Raw genomic sequence first — 26,500 nt, forward strand, 5'->3', positions numbered from 1 at the left:
AGTGGGAAAGAAACAGAAAGCACATTCTCCCACACTTTTGTTGGAAGGGTCACATGAAGACAATGGGATGCAACGTCTTCGTTGAGTTTTGTCTGCCAGGTCAACTCATGGCAAAGACACGCAAACAGTTCCCTCTTGGAGGAGGTAAGTGGCGCAATGTACACCGATCAGGACCAGCAAAGCTGTGTAAAGAAAGTGGGGAACAGTTGGATAGCTGATACATACATAGGCTTGCTATTGACTCAACTCGTACGGAAACACCCTCCTAAAAGGTAGTCTACACTTGTAAATAATACAGTTCCTAACGGGAAGTTTACATTTCATCTTTTTTTTAAGAAATGTATTTTCTAAAAGGTAGTTTACACTTTTAAAAGTGTCCCCTGAGGTCTACGGAATGTTCACAGCCATCGCCATTTTGAAGTCAAGGGAAAGTATTGGTTTAAAAAGTTTCTTACCAATCAACTTTACCTAATCACTCTAAGCTCTAACCCGGTTCTAGCCTCCCTTAATGTCTAAACTCCCTCAAAGTAACCCTTAGACATCGCAATGGAAATGACCATTGGTAAGAAAAAATATATATCAGCAGAACAACGTATATTCTACCGATGCCTAATACTCAGGGAAAATAACGATTCTCTGATATTCAACCGCAATGATTGATTTTGAGTGATAAAGAAAGATATCAGTCCTACATATGTTACATTAGTGAACAGCAGACAAGATAATAATTCTACCGTTGGGCAGAATGGATTACCAAAAAAAAAAAAATCTTACATTATTACCTTTGTTTTTCTCTTTCTTATGAATTCTTTCTCCCCCAATAGTTAACGAATGTCTGACCACAGGACGTTGCCAGTGCCTTATCTTCCAATGGGGATTACAACGTCGTGTTTGTGGACTGGACCGACGGATCGATCGCCCTTTACAGCCAAGCCGTTGCCAACGCCCGCGTGGTAGGCCTGGAGGTCGCCCACTTCGTCAACTGGCTCAGGGACCAAACGGGTCTCGACCCGGGACGTGTCCACCTTATCGGCCACTCCTTAGGGGCTCACATCTCTGGTGGGTCAATGTCTGATTTGATTGGTTTTGGGGAGGACACTATTTCTTTTACCAAAACGTGAAAGAAAATGTACTCATCTTTTAGTTGTAGGTTATGCATCATGAATGACGTGATCCTTAAGTTATGCATCATGAATTATTTGATCCTTGGGTTATGCATCATGAATTATTTGATAACTGAGTTATGCATCATGAATTATTTGATAATTGGGTTCTGCACCATGAATTATTTGATAATTGGGTTATGCATCATGAATTATTTGATAATTGGGTTATGCACCATGAATTATTTGATAACTGAGTTATGCATCATGAATTATTTGATAATTGGGTTATGCATCATGAATTATTTGATAATTGGGTTATGCATCATGAATTATTTGATAACTGAGTTATGCGTCATGAATTATTTGATAATTGGGTTATGCATCATGAATTATTTGATCCTTAGGCTATGCATCATGAATTATTTGATCCTTGGGTTATGCATCATGAATTATTCCATAATTGGGTTATGCATCATGAATTATTTGATCCTTGGTTATTCGACGTACGAGTAAGAAGACTCTGGTTGTTTCAAGATTTCGTTTGACACAATTTTTAAGGTTTCGTAGACTAAAGGAAACAAATTCTATATCGGTATTCATTACGTGTATCAAATTTTGTATGTGGGCAACCAGCTGTTGTAGCCCACCTAGGAATAACTACATATACTCTTGTTTCGTGACAAACTTTCAAAAATCGTTTTGGCACACTGTACACACGGCAAAAATCGTTTTGGCACACTGTACACACGGCAAAAATCGTTTTGACACACTGTACACACGGCAAAAATCGTTTTGGCACACTGTACACACGGCAAAAATCGTTTTGGCACACTGTACACACGGCAAAAAAAAAATATCTCTCTGGATGGGTCCGATATCGATTTTCGAAATGATCAATACGACTCCCTTTGTCTCGGTAGGGTTAGTAAACGAGAATGTGAGGTACTGTTCCTTATAATTATGGTAGCCTGACATTATAGTTATTACGTCGAATAATGAAATCAGTATAACACTTGTTATGACAAATGATAGAAAATATCTTTAGCGACCGATGTATTACAGCTATTATAAAGGCAGGGCTACCAATGTGAAGACAATGCAATGGGCACTGAGCAAAATCCTTAGCCCGCCGTGTCATAATGTTTCACACAAAAAGTGGTAAGATACATATTTTACCGTGTGTACAGAAACTGGGAATGTAAACGATCGAAACGGCTGTGTGCATCTCTTCAATGACAATGGACACTGACTCAAAGATAATCAGTAGATAGACAGATGTCTATGCGGGAGACCTTGTTTGACTTTTGATACTTTAGCTGTTTGAACGTAATCCATATCATGACACTGAAAATGAAATTATCATAGTTAGACAGATAGATGAATTGCTAGTTAGGCAGATAAATAGATACAAAGATGTTCCCGAAGCCTATTCTTGTTAACCTCCCCCATACAAAACCATTAAACTTGGTTTAGATCATCCAAAAAAAATTGGTAAAAAAATCTATCACTCAATAGGAGGTCCAAATATTTCTCTCCAGTAAATCAAACCACTCGGGTGTCTCCTGCAGGATACGCAGGAGAAAGGATCAGCGGATTGGGGCGCATCACTGGGCTGGACCCAGCGGATCCTTACTTCGAGCACATGCCTACCACCGTCCGCCTCGACCCCTCTGATGCCCTCCTGGTGGACGTCATCCACACAGACTCCTCGCCCTTCTCCTTCGGTAAGCAGCGAACTACATAGGGACGAAGGTTTGAGTCTGAATGCATCTCAAATGATATTTTGTACATGTCGTAAACCAAATGGCGTCCTAGCTTCGTCTCTTCGATGTATATCAACTGACTGTTATATTTCTCTCTTGTGTCTCCCCTGATGATGTGATTATTACACGAAAGTGCAATATATATATATATATATATATATATATATATATATATATATATATATATATATATATATATATATACACGAGTCCCTAAGAAGAGGGATTAAAAGTTTAGGTACACTACCCACCGTACATAACGAGATACCAGTTAGTATTTCATCCTTATCAATGCTTTACCCAAAGATACCTGAGAGTTTTACTAAATTTGCTTGCTGTATAGTCCCATCTACTGTGGCCCAGTCCCTTGACAGATACATTTTGCACTCTATATATCCTCTTCTAAACCACCGTCCACTGGGTAGGAGTGCGTAGGCTAAATCCAACGACATGTACAAAGTCCATGAAATTATTTCCAGCCGGAGGGTACGGGATGCGGCAGCCAGCTGGGCACCTGGACTTCTACCCGAACGATGGTCAGCATCAGCCTGGATGCCAGCCCCCTGCCTTGGATCCGCTCAGATGGCTGGTCAACGGAAAGAACCTTACTACCGGTGAGGACATGCTGCTCCCCTGAGGTCGGCCTCAGGATTTTGAGGTCGGGTATTCTACACAACTTGTAGAGGATGTATCTGATGACAGGGAAGAGTTCCTTTACTCTAGAAAGTCTTGCAGGTCCCCTTCGTTCACTGAAAAATCTCGTGTTTCGCCAGAAGTATGCAGGAATTCTTATCTGATAATCGTATGCTTATTCACAGTAACTTATCTTCCCATCTTATCTTTAGTTTCCAACCTGGCATCTGATTTATCTTTGTCCTTATCTTTTTGTTCGGTTTCACCATTGCGGACACCCGTTTTACAGTACCTTTGCCGTCAGGCACGTGGATGAACGCCAAGACTGTCTTTCAAAAGCATTCCCATCCATCCGCTCACAAACATAACATGTAGCATCTTCGTAGTGGATAATATCTTGATGCAATGAAATATTCGCTATATCTTTTAATAAAATTCCTTGTATGATTTCCATATTCACTATGATCTTAAGTATCTACAATACTAAGAAAAAATGAAATAAGAATATAATCTATTACTCCCGTCAACAAAAGAACACGATTTATTAACACTACACACTGGGCCGCCAAACAGCGCCTACACTGGGTAAACACACCCTATATAATCCTGCTTGTAAGTCCATCCATCAACATTAATTCCACTCCATCTCCAGGTACGTAGAAAGAGCCTGTGAAAACCACTCATGCACATCCGCGCTGCCCAGTGAATCATGAACCTCAGCGTATTTCAAACACATTTCACATTCCCATTGTACTCTAAGTGGAGTCGTCCAACATAGCCATCCATAACCTTCGTAGGTAAATGCAGATGCACTCTATATCTCGCAGTCTCTGCAGCCGTGGATGCGAGATTTAATAAGCTGCTGCAGTAACACTTTTTGCAACACTGCTCACGCCAGTCAGCTAAAGTCTTCCAGTCTACGCATGAAGTGACCCATGGGAAGTAGGGAGAAGAATACGACTTGCGCTTCATTCGTAACTCTACACTTGCTTTCTTCCTATGGTAATGGGTCGTTGCATCTTCTGTTGATCAGAACATTATCATCCCCCTTGTAACTAAACATTCGGAAGCTTTCCCGTGCAACATGGGTGCGAGTTGTGTCCCAAACTGAAATCTTAATGTTATTTTTTTCTTTTCGATGCTCTTAGGTAATTTCAAACAGATGTTGGTAAACGTTTACATTCATGGTCACTATCCATCACCTCAGCGTAACCTGGTGTTCCCAGATGTTATACAGTTGATCTTGCAATGAAGACAAGAACTTCCGTCAGCTCACTTGCTATCTCTATCCGTGTCCATCTATATCGTCGGTCGGTTTAGCTAATGGTGTTTTTAAGTCATTAACTTACGAAGCAAACCAGCGAACTGCTATACTATTCGGTAATGACGTCGAGAAACGAACCGATCGGTAGTACTGCTCAATAATGACGTCATGCTTTGAACCAATTGGTAGTACACCTCAGCAATGACGTCATGCTTTGAACCAATTGAAGCAATGACGTCATCCAGTGGATTCGTGTAAAGCAGCCAATCGGATCACTTCTATGAACTGCAAAGCTACGTCTACCACCTAAAAAACTGGGAGTCCTGTTTAGATGTTGAAATTCATTTTCTTCCTAGTAGTTGCTCCGTTTATACAAAAGGAATGATTTGTCCTTTTATGGATTACTGCTCTCACATCTGGGGTGGTTCTAGCTCTACAATCTTACAGAATTAAGTCAAAAGCGATCCGACTTTCCAATTCTCCAAGGTTGATTTTAGAAATTAACACCCATGCCTCATGCCACAATATTAGTTCACTTTCCCTCATCTGTATTACTTTGGTTTTTGCTCTCGAAAGCTGGCTGTTCGTGTGCCCCATCTACTGGCTGTTATATATATGCAACACTCGGCAAGCTGCTGCGTCACATATTTACTGTGTAGGCCGTTCGTAACTCAAGGGTGGGCCGTTTTAGTAACTGTTTCTTTCCCTGCACCTCGAAGCTTTGGAAATCTCTACCCTTTCATGTCTTTCTCAATAACTGTGAACCAGCACTTTTAAAAGACAGGCTTTTCGAATCCACTAAAATTCTAAATACTTTTCCTCGTCTTTTCCTACACACACACACACACACACACACACACACACACACACACACACACACACACACAATACAAACAAACAAACAATTACAAAAATTAGGAAGTTCTACACTCGTGGGAGGGACCCCCAATCTCTTCAACTCTTTCTTTAGTGTCAGACAGCTTTTTAAACTCTTCTATGCTGTCAGCACACACATCATCATTCAGTTTATTTGCTAACAAGCTAGTGTTAATGGCAAAATAAACACAAGACATGCACCGAAAGCTGGTCAAACAAAATATGTTTAGGAAAGTTAACGACGCAAATACTAAGATAATTCACTTTTCATGATCGATGTATATGTATTCATAATGCACAAATCAGTGTGAAGAATGATCCTGTAGTTTGATGTAGTTTCACGGAAAAACAAAAATGGTATCACCATTCAAAGTTCAACTACAAGAGGTAATTGTATATAATGCCTTACCTTTTCCATGTTCTTTTTGTGGAGAAAAAATGAATTACCGAAATGATTTCCAGCCTGGCATGCCGTCCAGGACAAGCTAGGATGCAACCATATCCGCGCAGCTAGGCTCTTCACAGATTCCATTGTTTCACCGTGTCCCTACCTGGCCTTCCGCTGTGACTCCTACCAGAGCTTCAGGGAAGTGAGTATTGCTTCCTCTAACCACAGCCTGCTCGTCTGTGTGAAGTGATGGGCGTCTAAGCTGTGTTTGAATGCATTAGGTAGTGACTGCCAAGAGTGATATCCTGCGTCAGACATCTTTAAGTACTTAGAAATAAATGCTTGAGTACGGGTAGGATGACATGATAGCATGAAGGGATCATATATATATATATACATATATATATATATATATATATATATATATATATATATATATATATATATATATATATATATATATATATATATATATACATTATGTAAGTAGGAGAGATGGCCAGAGAGCGTTATTGGATTACGTGTTAATTGACAGGCGTGCGAAAGAGAGACTTCTGGATGTTAATGTGCTGAGAGGTGCAACTGGAGGGATGTCTGATCATTATCTTGTGGAGGCTAAGGTGAAGATTTGTATGGGTTTTCAGAAAAGAAGAGTGAATGTTGGGGTGAAGAGGGTGGTGAGAGTAAGTGAGCTTGAGAAGGAGACCTGTGTGAGGAAGTACCAGGAGAGACTGGGTACAGAATGGAAAAAGGTGAGAACAATGGAAGCAAGGGGAGTGGGGGAGGAATGGGATATATATATATATATATATATATATATATATATATATATATATATATATATAGCATGAAGGGATCATATATATATATATATATATATATATATATATATATATATATATATATATATATATATATATATATATATATATATATATATATATATAAATAAAAAGATGTTCTGGAAGGAGGTAAATAAAGTGCGTAAGACAAGGGAGCAAATGGGAACTTCAGTGAAGGGCGCAAATGGGGAGGTGATAACAAGTAGTGGTGATGTGAGAAGGAGATGGAGTGAGTATTTTGAAGGTTTGTTGAATGTGTTTGATGATAGAGTGGCAGATATAGGGTGTTTTGGTCGAGGTGGTGTGCAAAGTGAGAGGGTTAGGGAAAATGATTTGGTAAACAGAGAAGAGGTAGTGAAAGCTTTGCGGAAGATGAAAGCCGGCAAGGCAGCAGGTTTGGATGGTATTGCAGTGGAATTCATTAAAAAAGGGGGTGACTGTATTGTTGACTGGTTGGTAAGGTTATTTAATGTATGTATGACTCATGGTGAGGTGCCTGAGGATTGGCGGAATGCGTGCATAGTGCCATTGTACAAAGGCAAAGGGGATAAGAGTGAGTGCTCAAATTACAGAGGTATAAGTTTGTTGAGTATTCCTGGTAAATTATATGGGAGGGTATTGATTGAGAGGGTGAAGGCATGTACAGAGCATCAGATTGGGGAAGAGCAGTGTGGTTTCAGAAGTGGTAGAGGATGTGTGGATCAGGTGTTTGCTTTGAAGAATGTATGTGAGAAATACTTAGAAAAGCAAATGGATTTGTATGTAGCATTTATGGATCTGGAGAAGGCATATGATAGAGTTGATAGAGATGCTCTGTGGAAGGTATTAAGAATATATGGTGTGGGAAGCAAGTTGTTAGAAGCAGTGAAAAGTTTTTATCGAGGATGTAAGGCATGTGTACGTGTAGGAAGAGAGGAGAGTGATTGGTTCTCGGTGAATGTAGGTTTGCGGCAGGGGTGTGTGATGTCTCCATGGTTGTTTAATTTGTTTATGGATGGGGTTGTTAGGGAGGTAAATGCAAGAGTTTTGGAAAGAGGTGCAAGTATGAAGTCTGTTGGGGATGAGAGAGCTTGGGAAGTGAGTCAGTTGTTGTTCGCTGATGATACAGCGCTGGTGGCTGATTCATGTGAGAAACTGCAGAAGCTGGTGACTGAGTTTGGTAAAGTGTGTGGAAGAAGAAAGTTAAGAGTAAATGTGAATAAGAGCAAGGTTATTAGGTACAGTAGGGTTGAGGGTCAAGTCAATTGGGAGGTGAGTTTGAATGGAGAAAAACTGGAGGAAGTGAAGTGTTTTAGATATCTGGGAGTGGATCTGGCAGCGGATGGAACCATGGAAGCGGAAGTGGATCATAGGGTGGGGGAGGGGGCGAAAATTCTGGGAGCCTTGAAGAATGTGTGGAAGTCGAGAACATTATCTCGGAAAGCAAAAATGGGTATGTTTGAAGGAATAGTGGTTCCAACAATGTTGTATGGTTGCGAGGCGTGGGCTATGGATAGAGTTGTGCGCAGGAGGATGGATGTGCTGGAAATGAGATGTTTGAGGGCAATGTGTGGTGTGAGGTGGTTTGATCGAGTGAGTAACGTAAGGGTAAGAGAGATGTGTGGAAATAAAAAGAGCGTGGTTGAGAGAGCAGAAGAGGGTGTTTTGAAGTGGTTTGGGCACATGGAGAGAATGAGTGAGGAAAGATTGACCAAGAGGATATATGTGTCGGAGGTGGAGGGAACGAGGAGAAGAGGGAGACCAAATTGGAGGTGGAAAGATGGAGTGAAAAAGATTTTGTGTGATCGGGGCCTGAACATGCAGGAGGGTGAAAGGAGGGCAAGGAATAGAGTGAATTGGAGCGATGTGGTATACCGGGGTTGACGTGCTGTCAGTGGATTGAATCAAGGCATGTGAAGCGTCTGGGGTAAACCATGGAAAGCTGTGTAGGTATGTATATTTGCGTGTGTGGACGTATGTATATACATGTGTATGGGGGGGGGTTGGGCCATTTCTTTCGTCTGTTTCCTTGCGCTACCTCGCAAACGCGGGAGACAGCGACAAAGTATAATAAAATAAATATAAAATATATATATATATATATATATATATATATATATATATATATATATATATATATATATATATATATATATATGGTTAACAGATGGGGCAACGCGATTGCAATACTCCCTCCCCGTAATACACAGACAGCGAGACAGTAAATGTAATATAACAAAACATATACAACTGCGCGTTTGTCCTTGGCTAACGTTTCCATGCATGGTGTTTCAAGAGCTACTGCAATAACTAACGGGACTTATCTGAAAATTGCAAATACCCCCTCACTGACTGAACATACTGATAGCCTGTTAACTACGTTTCTCCACAGTGCACCACCACCGGCTAAGGATAAAACTGGGACAGCTCGGAGACGCACCGTCCGGTGGTATGGGTTTCCTAAACATCACCCTCCTCACAAACACCGGCCGCTCTGCGCACTTCGACCTCACTGCTGGGTAGGTGTCTCTTCCGCAGCTGACTCTTTCCTTCCTCACATCTCGAAGCATTGGAAATCGTAGTTTCCACTCCATCATGTTTTTCCTATCAACCACGACCTGGACCTTATTAAAAAGAAGGGTGTTTCCTCTTCCTCAAAATTTCTTTAAAAAAAATCCTTTTCTCTTCTTTCTCTCTCTCATTACCTCTCTTTATTAGCGAATTAATACCTGACCTTCAATCCATGAAAAAAAAAAAATGAATCATTCGCTAAGCATTATCTTCATACCCATGATGTTCTTGCAGTAAATGAAACATTAAACATGAAGCTAGATAAGGCTTGACATTGCTAGATCGTCAAAGCATGAAAAAGAAAAAAATCTTTGTTAATCATCTAACCAGACACTTTGATACAGCTATGCTGATTTTTCTCTCCTGTACTAAAATCAATTCACTAGTTCTTTACTAAGTCATTTTTATGTTGACTAGGCTACCCAAAACGTTCAGTTCCAAGAAAATGTATACCTTCCTGTTGGAGCATGGAGAAGACCTCAGCTCCAGCGAAGCCGCTATGGTGACCTGGACCTGCGGACGCGCCTGCCGTGGTGATGGCCTCCCACTGTCCAGCCTCTCCCTCCTGAATGTGGAAAACTTCTTCCAGAGGTAAGGGGCGAGAGATGAGCCCACCAGCAGTGGACGGAATGTGGGGATGGAAGTAGATTATAAAGAACTGTGGTGTGAATATATTATTATCCACATTAGAGAACCCCATATCATAATAATAATAATAATAATAATAATAATAATAATAATAATAATAATTATGATAATAATAATAATAATAATAATAATAATAATAATAATAATAATTTTTTTTTTCTTTTAAACTATTCGCCATTTCCCGCGTTAGCGAGGTAGCGTTAAGAACAGAGGACTGGGCCTTTGTGGAATAATGATAATTATCATAATAACAATAATCATAACAATAATGATAATACATTTTATTACCGCGTGCAAGCGGTTACACTGCAAGTTAAAAGTTACTTTGGCGAGGTTGTGTCACTGAGTGTAGTCTCGTCAAAGAACTTCTCGCTCTAAAGAAATCTACATTCCCCTGCTACTGGATGGTCCTAGGGATAATTATGAATTAATACATACGTGCCAATTCTTTGTTTACTTTCCTCCAAGGAAGCTGAAGGCTGCTCGCTCGTTGGGCGAGTCAGGGAAGGAGGTGATGCTGTGCCCAGACGCCGGGAGCCCGGGTGTCGTCCTTGCCCGCAGTGAGAAGACGGTCCTTCTGGTGGCCTCGCCCGCCTGCGCCACAGACCAACCCTCCGATGTTCTGCCACGCCCGGGCCCAGGCAATTGATCCATCCAATAGGGCAAATGAAGACACGGGTAATAATGATATAACAGTAGTCAGTGAACATACAAACACAACCCGATGGGTGCAGCATGACCGGGGCCATGATAGGAGATTGTATCCTGGCTCTTGGCAATACCGAACAACCCAGTTCAGAAGAATATGGACAACTGACGCTGCCTGACAGATGATGGGAACCAAAAGAGAATAGGATGAACGTGCGATTCATCTCATATGGAAACATCCTATCGTAAAACTCCCTTAAAAGAGTTTAGCCAAATAAAAACATAGTTTTGGATTCAAACTCGTGTGAAATCGTTTTAAATCCAAAGAGGCTAAGCACATTTTTCACAGAGGATTTCTAAAATATGGAATAATTTTACCACTTAATGGGATTGAAAGCAGCACCAAAGATACGTTTAAGAAGAGACTTGTTATATGGACCCCCGTTAAGTATCCGTTAGCGTTCCAGACCACGACATTCACGGGCCGCCCAGAGTCGAGTTTATAGGCTCGAATCCTGGTTGCGACGGTCAGTTCACAGTCAGTCCAGCTGTTCACCCACCCCTAAGGGTTCCTCGATAAAAAGGGTACCTGGACCTCGGTTGCCCGTACAAATGGATAGAATGATTGAGGAAAGATTGACAAAGAGGATACGTGTCAAAGGTGCAGGGAATAAGAAGCGTGAGACCAAATTGGAGGCGGAAGAATGGAGTGAAAAAGATTTAGAATATTCGGGGCCAAAACATGCAGGAAGGTGCGAGGCATGCAAGGAATGGAGTGAATTACAACGATGTGGTATACCGGGGTCTACGTGCTGTCAATGGACTAAACCAAGGCACATGAAACGTCTGGAGCAATTCATGGGAAGATCTGTGGGATCTGGATTTGGATAGGGAGCTGTGGTTTCAGTGCATTACACATGACAGCTAGAGACTGAGTGTGAACGAATGTGGCCATTTTTGTATTTTCCCAGCGCTACCTCGCTGATGCAGACAGTAGTGATGCTGTTTCCTGTGAAACGGGGTAGCGCCAGAATGGATGAGGGCATGTAAGTACATTTATATATATATATATATATATATATATATATATATTATATATATATATATATATATATATATATATATATATATTATATTATATATATATATATTTATATTTATTATTTTATTATACTTTGTCGCTGTCTCCCGCGTTTGCGAGGTAGCGCAAGGAAACAGACGAAAGAAATGGCCCAACCCCCCCCCCCCATACACATGTATATACATACGTCCACACACGCAAATATACATACCTACACAGCTTTCCATGGTTTACCCCAGACGCTTCACATGCCCCGATTCAATCCACAGACAGCACGTCAACCCCGGTATACCACATCGCTCCAATTCACTCTATTCCTTGCCCTCCTTTCACCCTCCTGCATGTTCAGGCCCCGATCACACAAAATCCTTTTCACTCCATCCTTCCACCTCCAATTTGGTCTCCCTCTTCTCCTTGTTCCCTCCACCTCCGACACATATATCTTCTTGGTCAATCTCTCCTCACTCATCCTCTCCATGTGCCCAAACCACTTCAAAACACCCTCTCCTGCTCTCTCAACCACGCTCTTTTTATTACCACACATCTCTCTTACCCTTACGTTACTCACTCGATCAAACCACCTCACACCACACATTGTCCTCAAACATCTCATTTCCAGCACATCCATCCTCCTGCGCACAACTCTATCCATAGTCCACGCCTCGCAACCATACAACATTGTTGGAACCACTATTCCTTCAAACATACCCATTTTTGCTTTCCGAGATAATGTTCTCGACTTCCACACATTCTTCAAGGCCCCAGGATTTTCGCCCCCTCCCCCACCCTATGATCCACTTCCGCTTCCATGGTTCCATCCGCTGCCAGATCCACTCCCAGATATCTAAAACACTTCACTTCCTCCAGTTTTTCTCCATTCAAACTCACCTCCCAATTGACTTGACCCTCAACCCTACTGTACCTAATAACCTTGCTCTTATTCACATTTACTCTTAACTTTCTTCTTCCACACACTTTTCCAAACTCAGTCACCAGCTTCTGCAGTTTCTCACATGAATCAGCCACCAGCGCTGTATCATCAGCGAACAACAACTGACTCACTTCCCAGGCTCTCTCATCCCCAACAGACTTCATACTTGCCCCTCTTTCCAAAACTCTTGCATTTACCTCCCTAACAACCCCATCCATAAACAAATTAAACAACCATGGAGACATCACACACCCCTGCCGCAAACCTACATTCACTGAGAACCAATCACTTTCCTCTCTTCCTACACGTACACATGCCTTACATCCTCGATAAAAACTTTTCACTGCTTCTAACAACTTTCCTCCCACACCATATATTCTTAATACCTTCCACAGAGCATCTCTATCAACTCTATCATATGCCTTCTCCAGATCATAAATGCTACATACAAATCCATTTGCTTTTCTAAGTATTTCTCACATACATTCTTCAAAGCAAACACCTGATCCACACATCCTCTACCACTTCTGAAACCACACTGCTCTTCCCCAATCTGATGCTCTGTACATGCCTTCACCCTCTCAATCAATACCCTCCCATATAATTTACCAGGAATACTCAACAAACTTATACCTCTGTAATTTGAGCACTCACTCTTATCCCCTTTGCCTTTGTACAATGGCACTATGCACGCATTCCGCCAATCCTCAGGCACCTCACCATGAGTCATACATACATTAAATAACCTTACCAACCAGTCAACAATACAGTCAAGCCCCTTTTTTAATAAATTCCACTGCAATACCATCCAAACCTGCTGCCTTGCCGGCTTTCATCTTCCGCAAAGCTTTCACTACCTCTTCTCTGTTTACCAAATCATTTTCCCTAACCCTCTCACTTTGCCACACCACCTCGACCAAAACACCCTATATCTGCCACTCTATCATCAAACACATTCAACAAACCTTCAAAATACTCACTCCATCTCCTTCTCACATCACCACTACTTGTTTTCACCTCCCATTTGCGCCCTTCACTGAAGTTCCCATTTGCTCCCTTGTCTTACGCACTTTATTTACCTCCTTCCAGAACATCTTTTTATTCTCCCTAAAATTTAATGATTATATATATATATATATATATATATATATATATATATATATTATATATATATATATATATATATGTATCAATTGACTGTTCTACGTCAAGTTCCCAAGTGCACTTTCGTGTAATAATCTCATGTTTAGCAAATGGCGCCCTAGCTACGTCTCTTCGTTGTATATCAACTGACTTATATTTCACTCTTATGTCTCCCTGATGATGTGATTATTACACGAAAGTGCACTTGGGAACTTATCGTGTTTCATTTTCCCGTGGACTCTTAAGATATATATATATATATTATATATATATATATATATATATATATATATATATATATATATATATATATATATATATGACAGCTAGAGACTGAGTGTGAACGAATGTGGCCTTTGTTGTCTTTTCCTAGTGCTACCTCGCGCACTTGGGGGGGGGGGGTGTCATTTCATGTGTGGCGGGGGTGGCGACGAGAATGAATAAGGGCAGACAGTAGGAATTGTGTACATGTGTATATATGTATATGTCTGTGTGGGTATATACATGTATATGTTGAGATTTATAGGTATGTATATGTGTATGTATATATATACATGTGTATTTGGGTGGGTTGGGCCATTCTTTCGTCTGGGAGTGGATCTGGCAGCGGATGGAACCATGGAAGCGGAAGTGGATCATAGGGTGGGGGAGGGGGCGAAAATTCTGGGGGCCTTGAAGAATGTGTGGAAGTCGAGAACATTATCTCGGAAAGCAAAAATGGGTATGTTTGAAGGAATAGTGGTTCCAACAATGTTGTATGGTTGCGAGGCGTGGGCTATGGATAGAGTTGTGCGCAGGAGGATGGATGTGCTGGAAATGAGATGTTTGAGGACAATGTGTTGTGTGAGGTGGTTTGATCGAGTGAGTAACGTAAGGGTAAGAGAGATGTGTGGAAATAAAAAGAGCGTGGTTGAGAGAGCAGAAGAGGGTGTTTTGAAGTGGTTTGGGCACATGGAGAGAATGAGTAAGGAAAGATTGACCAAGAGGATATATGTGTCGGAGGTGGAGGGAACGAGGAGAAGAGGGAGACCAAATTGGAGGTGGAAAGATGGAGTGAAAAAGATTTTGTGTGATCGGGGCCTGAACATGCAGGAGGGTGAAAGGAGGGCAAGGAATAGAGTGAATTGGAGCGATGTGGTATACCGGGGTTGACGTGCTGTCAGTGGATTGAATCAAGGCATGTGAAGCGTCGGGGGTTGGGGGGCCATTTTTTTCGTCTGTTTCTTGCGCTCCCTCGCAAAGCGGGAGACGGGCGAAAAAGTATAAAAAAAAAAAAATTATATTATTTATTATTTTAAATATATTTTAATTTTATTATATATATAATTTATTATTATATATATATTTTAAAAAAATTTTGGGCGTGATCGTTTCTTACCCCCAAAACCTGTTTTGGAAATCCATTCAAAAATGGGGTTTAAAATTTTCGTTTTCTAAAAGGAAAAAACAGGCGTTTTTTTTTGTGTTTTTCCCCTTTTTAATTATTATAAAATTTTTATAATTTTTTTTTTTTTTATTTTTTTTTCGGGAAAATTTCAAAAGGGAATTTTTAATAAAAAATTTAAAATTTTAAAATATATATATATAATAATATATTATAAAATATAATATATATATATATAATATATAATATATAGTTTCAAAAACTTTCTAACATTTTTTTCATTCAAAAACGCCCGTAATCACTGCTTTCCAGGTGTCACAATTTCCAGTTAAAGGTGAAAGTATATTAGATCATCTGCCAAAAATGTCTTGAATAAAGTGTTCCACTGTCTGGCTGCCGTCCACAGGGAAAGTGCTTCAGCTGTGGTGAGGACGGTAGCGGCTGCGTGCCCATGGGTCTCCATGCCAGTGCTTGGTCCGGCCGGAGACAAGCTAGCGTCAAGCTCTTCCTCTCCACAGGAAACGAACAACAACTCTGCCGTAAGTGCTACGCTGGAAGTACTTTCACAGCATCAGAGTGGTGGATGAATGGGATCGGCTGTTCAATGAATCTGTAAGTGTTGCCAGCACACAAGAAGTTTCCTTGGAAAGTTGAATGACAGTAGAGGAAGTTCAAGAGATTGGTGGGGGGTGGGGGGGGGGGTTCTCACGACAAGAGAACTTCCCTCCCCGTTCTCTACAAATAGGTGATCAAACGCTCGAAGCTCTTTGGTGCAATGGATTTAGCATAGGGCCAAAGTTCGATCCCTGACAGCAGCCGGCCCACATCCAACCAAGCTGTTCAGACTCTCCTCTGGGGCTGGTTGATGAATGAGTACCTGGCCTGACCAAGTGTCATATATATATATATCTATATATATATATATATATATATATATATATATATATATATATATATATATATATATATATATATATATTGTATTGTTGACTGGTTGGTAAGGTTATTTGATGTATGTATGACTCATGGTGAGGTGCCTGAGGATTGGCGGAATGCGTGCATAGTGCCATTGTACAAAGGCAAAGGGGATAAGAGTGAGTGCTCAAATTACAGAGGTATAAGTTTGTTGAGTATTCCTGGCAAATTGTATGGGAGGGTATTGATTGAGAGGGTGAAGGCATGTACAGAGCATCAGATTGGGGAAGAGCAGTGTGGTTTCAGAAGTGGTAGAGGATGTGTGGATCAGGTGTTTGCTTTGAAGAATGTATGTGAGAAATACTTAGAAAAGCAAATGGATTTGTATGTAGCATTTATGGATCTGGAGAAGGCATATGATAGAGTTGATAGAGATGCTCTGTGGAAGGTATTAAGAATATATGGTGTGGGAGGCAAGTTGTTAGAAGCAGTGAAAAGTTTTTATCGAGGATGTAAGGCATGTGTACGTGTAGGAAGAGAGGAAAGTGATTGGTTCTCAGTGAATGTAGGTTTGCGGCAGGGGTGTGTGATGTCTCCATGGTTGTTTAATTTGTTTATGGATGGGGTTGTTAGGGAGGTGAATGCAAGAGTTTTGGAAAGAGGGACAAGGATGAAGTCTGTTGGGGATGAGAGAGCTTGGGAAGTGAGTCAGTTGTTGTTCGCTGATGATACAGCGCTGGTGGCTGATTCATGTGAGAAACTGCAGAAGCTGGTGACTGAGTTTGGTAAAGTGTGTGAAAGAAGAAAGTTAAGAGTAAATGTGAATAAGAGCAAGGTTATTAGGTACAGTAGGGTTGAGGGTCAAGTCAATCGGGAGGTGAGTTTGAATGGAGAAAAACTGGAGGAAGTGAAGTGTTTTAGATATCTGGGAGTGGATCTGGCAGCGGATGGAAACATGGAAGCGGAAGTGGATCATAGGGTGGGGGAGGGGGCGAAAATTCTGGGAGCCTTGAAGAATGTGTGGAAGTCGAGAACATTATCTCGGAAAGCATAAATGGGTATGTTTGAAGGAATAGTGGTTCCAACAATGTTGTATGGTTGCGAGGCGTGGACTATGGATCTAGAGTTGTGCGCAGGAGGATGGATGTGCTGGAAATGAGATGTTTGAGGACAATGTGTGGTGTGAGGTGGTTTGATCGAGTAAGTAACGTAAGGGTAAGAGAGATGTGTGGAAATAAAAAGAGCGTGGTTGAGAGAGCAGAAGAGGGTGTTTTGAAATGGTTTGGTCACATGGAGAGAATGAGTGAGGAGAGATTGACCAAGAGGATATATGTGTCGGAGGTGGAGGGAACGAGGAGAAGAGGGAGACCAAATTGGAGGTGGAAAGATGGAGTGAAAAAGATTTTGTGTGATCGGGGCCTGAACATGCAGGAGGGTGAAAGGAGGGCAAGGAATAGAGTGAATTGGAGCGATGTGGTATACCGGGGTTGACGTGCTGTCAGTGGATTGAATCAAGGCATGTGAAGCGTCTGGGGTAAACCATGGAAAGCTGTGTAGGTATATATATTTGCGTGTGTGGACGTATGTATATACATGTGTATGGGGGTGGGTTGGGCCATTTCTTTCGTCTGTTTCCTTGCGCTACCTCGCAAACGCGGGAGACAGCGACAAAGCAAAAAAAAAAAGAAAAAAAGAAAATATATATATATATATATATATATATATATATATATATATATATATATATATATATATATATATATATATAATGGTTAACAGATGGGGCAACGCGATTGCAATACTCCCTCCCCGTAATACACAGACAGCGAGACAGTAAATGTAATATAACAAAACATATACAACTGCGCGTTTGTCCTTGGCTAACGTTTCCATGCATGGTGTTTCAAGAGCTACTGCAATAACTAACGGGACTTATCTGAAAACTGCAAATACCCCCTCACTGACTGAACATACTGATAGCCTGTTAACTACGTTTCTCCACAGTGCACCACCACCGGCTAAGGATAAAACTGGGACAGCTCGGAGACGCACCGTCCGGTGGTATGGGTTTCCTAAACATCACCCTCCTCACAAACACCGGCCGCTCTGCGCACTTCGACCTCACTGCTGGGTAGGTGTCTCTTCCGCAGCTGACTCTTTCCTTCCTCACATCTCGAAGCATTGGAAATCGTAGTTTCCACTCCATCATGTTTTTCCTATCAACCACGACCTGGACCTTATTAAAAAGAAGGGTGTTTCCTCTTCCTCAAAATTTCTTTAAAAAAAATCCTTTTCTCTTCTTTCTCTCTCTCATTACCTCTCTTTATTAGCGAATTAATACCTGACCTTCAATCCATGAAAAAAAAAAATGAATCATTCGCTAAGCATTATCTTCATACCCATGATGTTCTTGCAGTAAATGAAACATTAAACATGAAGCTAGATAAGGCTTGACATTGCTAGATCGTCAAAGCATGAAAAAGAAAAAAATCTTTGTTAATCATCTAACCAGACACTTTGATACAGCTATGCTGATTTTTCTCTCCCGTACTAAAATCAATTCACTAGTTCTTTACTAAGTCATTTTTATGTTGACTAGGCTACCCAAAACGTTCAGTTCCAAGAAAATGTATACCTTCCTGTTGGAGCATGGAGAAGACCTCAGCTCCAGCGAAGCCGCTATGGTGACCTGGACCTGCGGACGCGCCTGCCGTGGTGATGGCCTCCCACTGTCCAGCCTCTCCCTCCTGAATGTGGAAAACTTCTTCCAGAGGTAAGGGGCGAGAGATGAGCCCACCAGCAGTGGACGGAATGTGGGGATGGAAGTAGATTATAAAGAACTGTGGTGTGAATATATTATTATCCACATTAGAGAACCCCATATCATAATAATAATAATAATAATAATAATAATAATAATAATAATAATAATAATTATAATAATAATAATAATAATAATAATAATAATAATAATAATAATATTAATAATAATAATAATAATTTTTTTTTTCTTTTAAACTATTCGCCATTTCCCGCGTTAGCGAGGTAGCGTTAAGAACAGAGGACTGGGCCTTTGTGGAATAATGATAATTATCATAATAATAATAATCATAACAATAATGATAATACATTTTATTACCGCGTGCAAGCGGTTACACTGCAAGTTAAAAGTTACTTTGGCGAGGTTGTGTCACTGAGTGTAGTCTCGTCAAAGAACTTCTCGCTCTAAAGAAATCTACATTCCCCTGCTACTGGATGGTCCTAGGGATAATTATGAATTAATACATACGTGCCAATTCTTTGTTTACTTTCCTCCAAGGAAGCTGAAGGCTGCTCGCTCGTTGGGCGAGTCAGGGAAGGAGGTGATGCTGTGCCCAGACGCCGGGAGCCCGGGTGTCGTCCTTGCCCGCAGTGAGAAGACGGTCCTTCTGGTGGCCTCGCCCGCCTGCGCCACAGACCAACCCTCCGATGTTCTGCCACGCCCGGGCCCAGGCAATTGATCCATCCAATAGGGCAAATGAAGACACGGGTAATAATGATATAACAGTAGTCAGTGAACATACAAACACAACCCCGATGGGTGCAGCATGACCGGGGCCATGATAGGAGACTGTATCCTGGCTCTTGGCAATACCGAACAACCCAGTTCAGAAGAATATGGACAACTGACGCTGCCTGACAGATGATGGGAACCAAAAGAGAATAGGATGAACGTGCGATTCATCTCATATGGAAACATCCTATCGTAAAACTCCCTTAAAAGAGTTTAGCCAAATAAAAACATAGTTTTGGATTCAAACTCGTGTGAAATCGTTTTAAATCCAAAGAGGCTAAGCACATTTTTCACAGAGGATTTCTAAAATATGGAATAATTTTACCAGTTAATGGGATTGAAAGCAGCACCAAAGATACGTTTAAGAAGAGACTTGTTATATGGACCCCCGTTAAGTATCCGTTAGCGTTCCAGACCACGACATTCACGGGCCGCCCAGAGTCGAGTTTATAGGCTCGAATCCTGGTTGCGACGGTCAGTTCACAGTCAGTCCAGCTGTTCACCCACCCCTAAGGGTTCCTCGATAAAAAGGGTACCTGGACCTCGGTTGCCCGTACAAATGGATAGAATGATTGAGGAAAGATTGACAAAGAGGATACGTGTCAAAGGTGCAGGGAATAAGAAGCGTGAGACCAAATTGGAGGCGGAAGGATGGAGTGAAAAAGATTTAGAATATTCGGGGCCAAAACATGCAGGAAGGTGCGAGGCATGCAAGGAATGGAGTGAATTACAACGATGTGGTATACCGGGGTCTACGTGCTGTCAATGGACTAAACCAAGGCACATGAAACGTCTGGAGCAATTCATGGGAAGATCTGTGGGATCTGGATTTGGATAGGGAGCTGTGGTTTCAGTGCATTACACATGACAGCTAGAGACTGAGTGTGAACGAATGTGGCCATTTTTGTATTTTCCCAGCGCTACCTCGCTGATGCAGACAGTAGTGATGCTGTTTCCTGTGAAACGGGGTAGCGCCAGAATGGATGAGGGCATGTAAGTACATTTATATATATATATATATATATATATATATATATATATATATATATATATATATATATATATATATATATATATATATATATATATATATATATATTTATATTTATTATTTTATTATACTTTGTCGCTGTCTCCCGCGTTTGCGAGGTAGCGCAAGGAAACAGACGAAAGAAATGGCCCAACCCCCCCCCCCCCCATACACATGTATATACATACGTCCACACACGCAAATATACATACCTACACAGCTTTCCATGGTTTACCCCAGACGCTTCACATGCCCCGATTCAATCCACAGACAGCACGTCAACCCCGGTATACCACATCGCTCCAATTCACTCTATTCCTTGCCCTCCTTTCACCCTCCTGCATGTTCAGGCCCCGATCACACAAAATCCTTTTCACTCCATCCTTCCACCTCCAATTTGGTCTCCCTCTTCTCCTTGTTCCCTCCACCTCCGACACATATATCTTCTTGGTCAATCTCTCCTCACTCATCCTCTCCATGTGCCCAAACCACTTCAAAACACCCTCTCCTGCTCTCTCAACCACGCTCTTTTTATTACCACACATCTCTCTTACCCTTACGTTACTCACTCGATCAAACCACCTCACACCACACATTGTCCTCAAACATCTCATTTCCAGCACATCCATCCTCCTGCGCACAACTCTATCCATAGTCCACGCCTCGCAACCATACAACATTGTTGGAACCACTATTCCTTCAAACATACCCATTTTTGCTTTCCGAGATAATGTTCTCGACTTCCACACATTCTTCAAGGCCCCCAGGATTTTCGCCCCCTCCCCCACCCTATGATCCACTTCCGCTTCCATGGTTCCATCCGCTGCCAGATCCACTCCCAGATATCTAAAACACTTCACTTCCTCCAGTTTTTCTCCATTCAAACTCACCTCCCAATTGACTTGACCCTCAACCCTACTGTACCTAATAACCTTGCTCTTATTCACATTTACTCTTAACTTTCTTCTTCCACACACTTTTCCAAACTCAGTCACCAGCTTCTGCAGTTTCTCACATGAATCAGCCACCAGCGCTGTATCATCAGCGAACAACAACTGACTCACTTCCCAGGCTCTCTCATCCCCAACAGACTTCATACTTGCCCCTCTTTCCAAAACTCTTGCATTTACCTCCCTAACAACCCCATCCATAAACAAATTAAACAACCATGGAGACATCACACACCCCTGCCGCAAACCTACATTCACTGAGAACCAATCACTTTCCTCTCTTCCTACACGTACACATGCCTTACATCCTCGATAAAAACTTTTCACTGCTTCTAACAACTTTCCTCCCACACCATATATTCTTAATACCTTCCACAGAGCATCTCTATCAACTCTATCATATGCCTTCTCCAGATCCATAAATGCTACATACAAATCCATTTGCTTTTCTAAGTATTTCTCACATACATTCTTCAAAGCAAACACCTGATCCACACATCCTCTACCACTTCTGAAACCACACTGCTCTTCCCCAATCTGATGCTCTGTACATGCCTTCACCCTCTCAATCAATACCCTCCCATATAATTTACCAGGAATACTCAACAAACTTATACCTCTGTAATTTGAGCACTCACTCTTATCCCCTTTGCCTTTGTACAATGGCACTATGCACGCATTCCGCCAATCCTCAGGCACCTCACCATGAGTCATACATACATTAAATAACCTTACCAACCAGTCAACAATACAGTCAAGCCCCTTTTTTAATAAATTCCACTGCAATACCATCCAAACCTGCTGCCTTGCCGGCTTTCATCTTCCGCAAAGCTTTCACTACCTCTTCTCTGTTTACCAAATCATTTTCCCTAACCCTCTCACTTTGCACACCACCTCGACCAAAACACCCTATATCTGCCACTCTATCATCAAACACATTCAACAAACCTTCAAAATACTCACTCCATCTCCTTCTCACATCACCACTACTTGTTTTCACCTCCCCATTTGCGCCCTTCACTGAAGTTCCCATTTGCTCCCTTGTCTTACGCACTTTATTTACCTCCTTCCAGAACATCTTTTTATTCTCCCTAAAATTTAATGATATATATATATATATATATATATATATATATATATATATATATATATATATATATATATATATATATATATGTATCAATTGACTGTTCTACGTCAAGTTCCCAAGTGCACTTTCGTGTAATAATCTCATGTTTAGCAAATGGCGCCCTAGCTACGTCTCTTCGTTGTATATCAACTGACTTATATTTCACTCTTATGTCTCCCCTGATGATGTGATTATTACACGAAAGTGCACTTGGGAACTTATCGTGTTTCATTTTCCCCGTGGACTCTTAAGATATATATATATATATATATATATATATATATATATATATATATATATATATATATATATATATATATATGACAGCTAGAGACTGAGTGTGAACGAATGTGGCCTTTGTTGTCTTTTCCTAGTGCTACCTCGCGCACTTCCGGGGGGGGGGGGGTGTCATTTCATGTGTGGCGGGGTGGCGACGAGAATGAATAAGGGCAGACAGTAGGAATTGTGTACATGTGTATATATGTATATGTCTGTGTGGGTATATACATGTATATGTTGAGATTTATAGGTATGTATATGTGTATGTATATATATACATGTGTATTTGGGTGGGTTGGGCCATTCTTTCGTCTGGGAGTGGATCTGGCAGCGGATGGAACCATGGAAGCGGAAGTGGATCATAGGGTGGGGGAGGGGGCGAAAATTCTGGGGGCCTTGAAGAATGTGTGGAAGTCGAGAACATTATCTCGGAAAGCAAAAATGGGTATGTTTGAAGGAATAGTGGTTCCAACAATGTTGTATGGTTGCGAGGCGTGGGCTATGGATAGAGTTGTGCGCAGGAGGATGGATGTGCTGGAAATGAGATGTTTGAGGACAATGTGTTGTGTGAGGTGGTTTGATCGAGTGAGTAACGTAAGGGTAAGAGAGATGTGTGGAAATAAAAAGAGCGTGGTTGAGAGAGCAGAAGAGGGTGTTTTGAAGTGGTTTGGGCACATGGAGAGAATGAGTAAGGAAAGATTGACCAAGAGGATATATGTGTCGGAGGTGGAGGGAACGAGGAGAAGAGGGAGACCAAATTGGAGGTGGAAAGATGGAGTGAAAAAGATTTTGTGTGATCGGGGCCTGAACATGCAGGAGGGTGAAAGGAGGGCAAGGAATAGAGTGAATTGGAGCGATGTGGTATACCGGGGTTGACGTGCTGTCAGTGGATTGAATCAAGGCATGTGAAGCGTCTGGGGAAAACCATGGAAAGCTGTGTAGGTATGTATATTTGCGTGTGTGGACGTATGTATATACATGTGTATGGGGGGGGGGGGGTTGGGCCATTTCTTTCGTCTGTTTCCTTGCGCTACCTCGCAAACGCGGGAGACAGCGACAAAGTATAAAAAAAAAAAAAATATATATATATATATATATATATATATATATATATATATATATATATATCTTTCTTTTAAACTATTCACCATTTCCCGCGTTAGCGAGGTAGCGTTAAGAACAGAGGACTGGGCCTTTTTTGGAATATCCTCACCTGGCCCCCTCTGTTCCTTCTTTTGGAAAATTAAAAAAAAAAAAAACGAGAGGAGAGGATTTCCAGCTCCCCGCTCCCTCCCCTTTTAGTCGCCTTCTACGACACGCAGGGAATACGTGGGAAGTATTCTTAATCCCCTATCCCCAGGGATAATATATATATATATATATATATGTGTGTGTGTGTGTGTGTGTGTGTGTGTGTGTGCCATAGCCCTCAAATGTTATTATTCATTTCATTGCCGCATTGCTAATCTTCCTATTTTCACCATATGTTCAACTCAACAGAAAAACTTGTCTTTAGCAAAATACAAATAATTCGTCCCCACAAATATACATATATGTATATACATATATCTCATTAGTGACGTTTGTATTCCACGCAATAAAATCTGATGTGTTTCCTCTTCCTGACGATTCTACAGTTTCTAATCTAATAGTGACACACTCAGTGGAGGTTTGATGGCCTCAACAATCAATTGTAATCTAAATAAATAAGAACTGATTAGCCCCACTATTTTATTTGTTCTCACCTTCCACATCCACACATTTCTCTCACTCAAACATCACCGCCTCCGTAAGTACCTCCCTTTCTTCATCTACTCCCTTGGCTTTATTTACTCTCACCTTTAGCCACTCTACATTCCGTCGTCATCGTATTCACATACGCCTCTTTTCCAAGTTCACTCACTTTCATCGTCCCCTTTTCACCCATACTATTTATTTGCTCTTGTTCGAAGGCCTCTACGAATCTTCACAACCCAGACAACCACCTATCTTCTCTGTCATAATCACATCCAAGATTCTCTCTTTTGTACGCCTATCAATTAGTATCTAATTCAAGTATGCTCGCTTACTCTCAAAGGAAAAAAGAATCCTCTTTTTAGAATGAAGATTAACTGTTGGTAACAACTAATACTTGAAAAGAGATAGAATTCGATCAACAACAGAAAATTAACGGTAAGTAAGCAAGAGACGATGTGATGAGATATTCTCCATAGTGAAAAATGGATGAATGGAAAAGGCTAAGTATTTAATAAAAAAAAAAATATAGCACCGAGAGCAGATGTCACAAAACAAAGAGTTTCACGAGCTTTCCGCTAGTAAAAGAAAGTTTGAAATTGGGCGTCCGTCCGTCACTCCCATAACGCAGAAACAGATAATCTGTTAGATTCATCTGTCGTCCGCCTAGACAACGGTGCAGCGTCTTATGAAAACCCGTTTTTTTTTTTTTGCGAGTCTGAAAAAAACAAAATAAGCACTTTTATTTGTATGATTGCTTATGGATCACCAAAGAAAATTTCCTATATATTTTTACATATTGTGCGAGGACGATGACATTTGTGGATGTATTTACTTCTAACAACAATACATCAACGTCCAAAGAATATTAACCACCTGAATAAGAGCCACTGAGAAAGTATTAAGCACACATTCTTCAAAGCTAACATCTAATCTAAGCATCCTCTCCCACATTGCTTCTCTTCAGTCTCATGATCTGAGCATTCCAACAACTTAGCATACATACACAACAAAACTATACCTTAGTAATTCGAACATTCACCTTCATCCTTTGCTTTTAAACATTGGCATTATACAAGCATTCCACCAACCCTCATGCAACTCACCATGACCCACATATTCATAAAAAATAGTTAAAAATCAGCAAAACACTCACCCTTATCCACTTTGCATCATTTCATCTTTCACAAGACTTTAACCACATCTCTCTTCGCCAAACCAGTGTGCACAATGAACACTACAATGCTACTGTATACAGAGCAATTCTTTGAGCAAAATTTATCTCGGTATCCCTGGTCTGAAGTAGTTGACTGAACCAATACGATCACTAGGTCGCACATAATGTCTTCATACATGGCCTAACTCAGCAGCACTCAGAAAGCTAGCCATGTCTACCTGTCGGGAATATAGGTCATAGAGTGCAGTAACATTGTGTGTTCATCCATTTGTTGAGCGTGCAGGGGAATGATAAGCACTCATTGTCTTTGATATTCCTTTGAGGACATGATCTTGGGCCATGGTGGAATAGCATTTCTAGTGTTGTAGGGATAGATGTTTAGAGCACTGACAGGCAATTGTGACTCGTTTATCTGGTGAATGAGATTTCTGATGGGTGAATGTTTGGTCTCCCACTTCTCGTTCCCTCCACCTCTG

At 41.1% G+C, this 26,500-nt stretch overlaps 2 protein-coding genes across 2 annotated transcripts in view; both read left to right on the forward strand.

Annotated features, from left to right (window-relative positions):
* LOC139755116 (pancreatic triacylglycerol lipase-like) overlaps positions 1–21,963 on the forward strand; it is a 40,786-nt gene extending 18,823 nt beyond the window's left edge. Inside the window, exons 4-11 of the mRNA XM_071673254.1 lie at positions 846–1,059; positions 2,675–2,830; positions 3,349–3,483; positions 6,105–6,232; positions 15,664–15,796; positions 18,177–18,303; positions 18,772–18,945; positions 19,492–21,963. Of these exons, the coding sequence (XP_071529355.1) occupies positions 846–1,059; positions 2,675–2,830; positions 3,349–3,483; positions 6,105–6,232; positions 15,664–15,796; positions 18,177–18,303; positions 18,772–18,945; positions 19,492–19,672 (1,248 nt within the window). The 3' untranslated portion in view covers positions 19,673–21,963. The remainder of the gene's footprint in view (positions 1–845; positions 1,060–2,674; positions 2,831–3,348; positions 3,484–6,104; positions 6,233–15,663; positions 15,797–18,176; positions 18,304–18,771; positions 18,946–19,491) is intronic.
* On the forward strand, positions 9,254–10,780 carry LOC139755117 (uncharacterized). The gene is made up of 3 exons (XM_071673255.1): positions 9,254–9,370; positions 9,840–10,013; positions 10,539–10,780. Exons 1-3 carry the CDS (start codon positions 9,303–9,305, stop codon positions 10,717–10,719), a joined length of 423 nt encoding a protein of 140 aa, XP_071529356.1. The 5' UTR covers positions 9,254–9,302; the 3' UTR covers positions 10,720–10,780.
* Positions 21,964–26,500: the final 4,537 nt, after the last annotated feature.

Source organism: Panulirus ornatus, chromosome 18 (assembly GCF_036320965.1).
Source record: "Panulirus ornatus isolate Po-2019 chromosome 18, ASM3632096v1, whole genome shotgun sequence".
Lineage (NCBI taxonomy): Eukaryota > Metazoa > Arthropoda > Malacostraca > Decapoda > Palinuridae > Panulirus > Panulirus ornatus.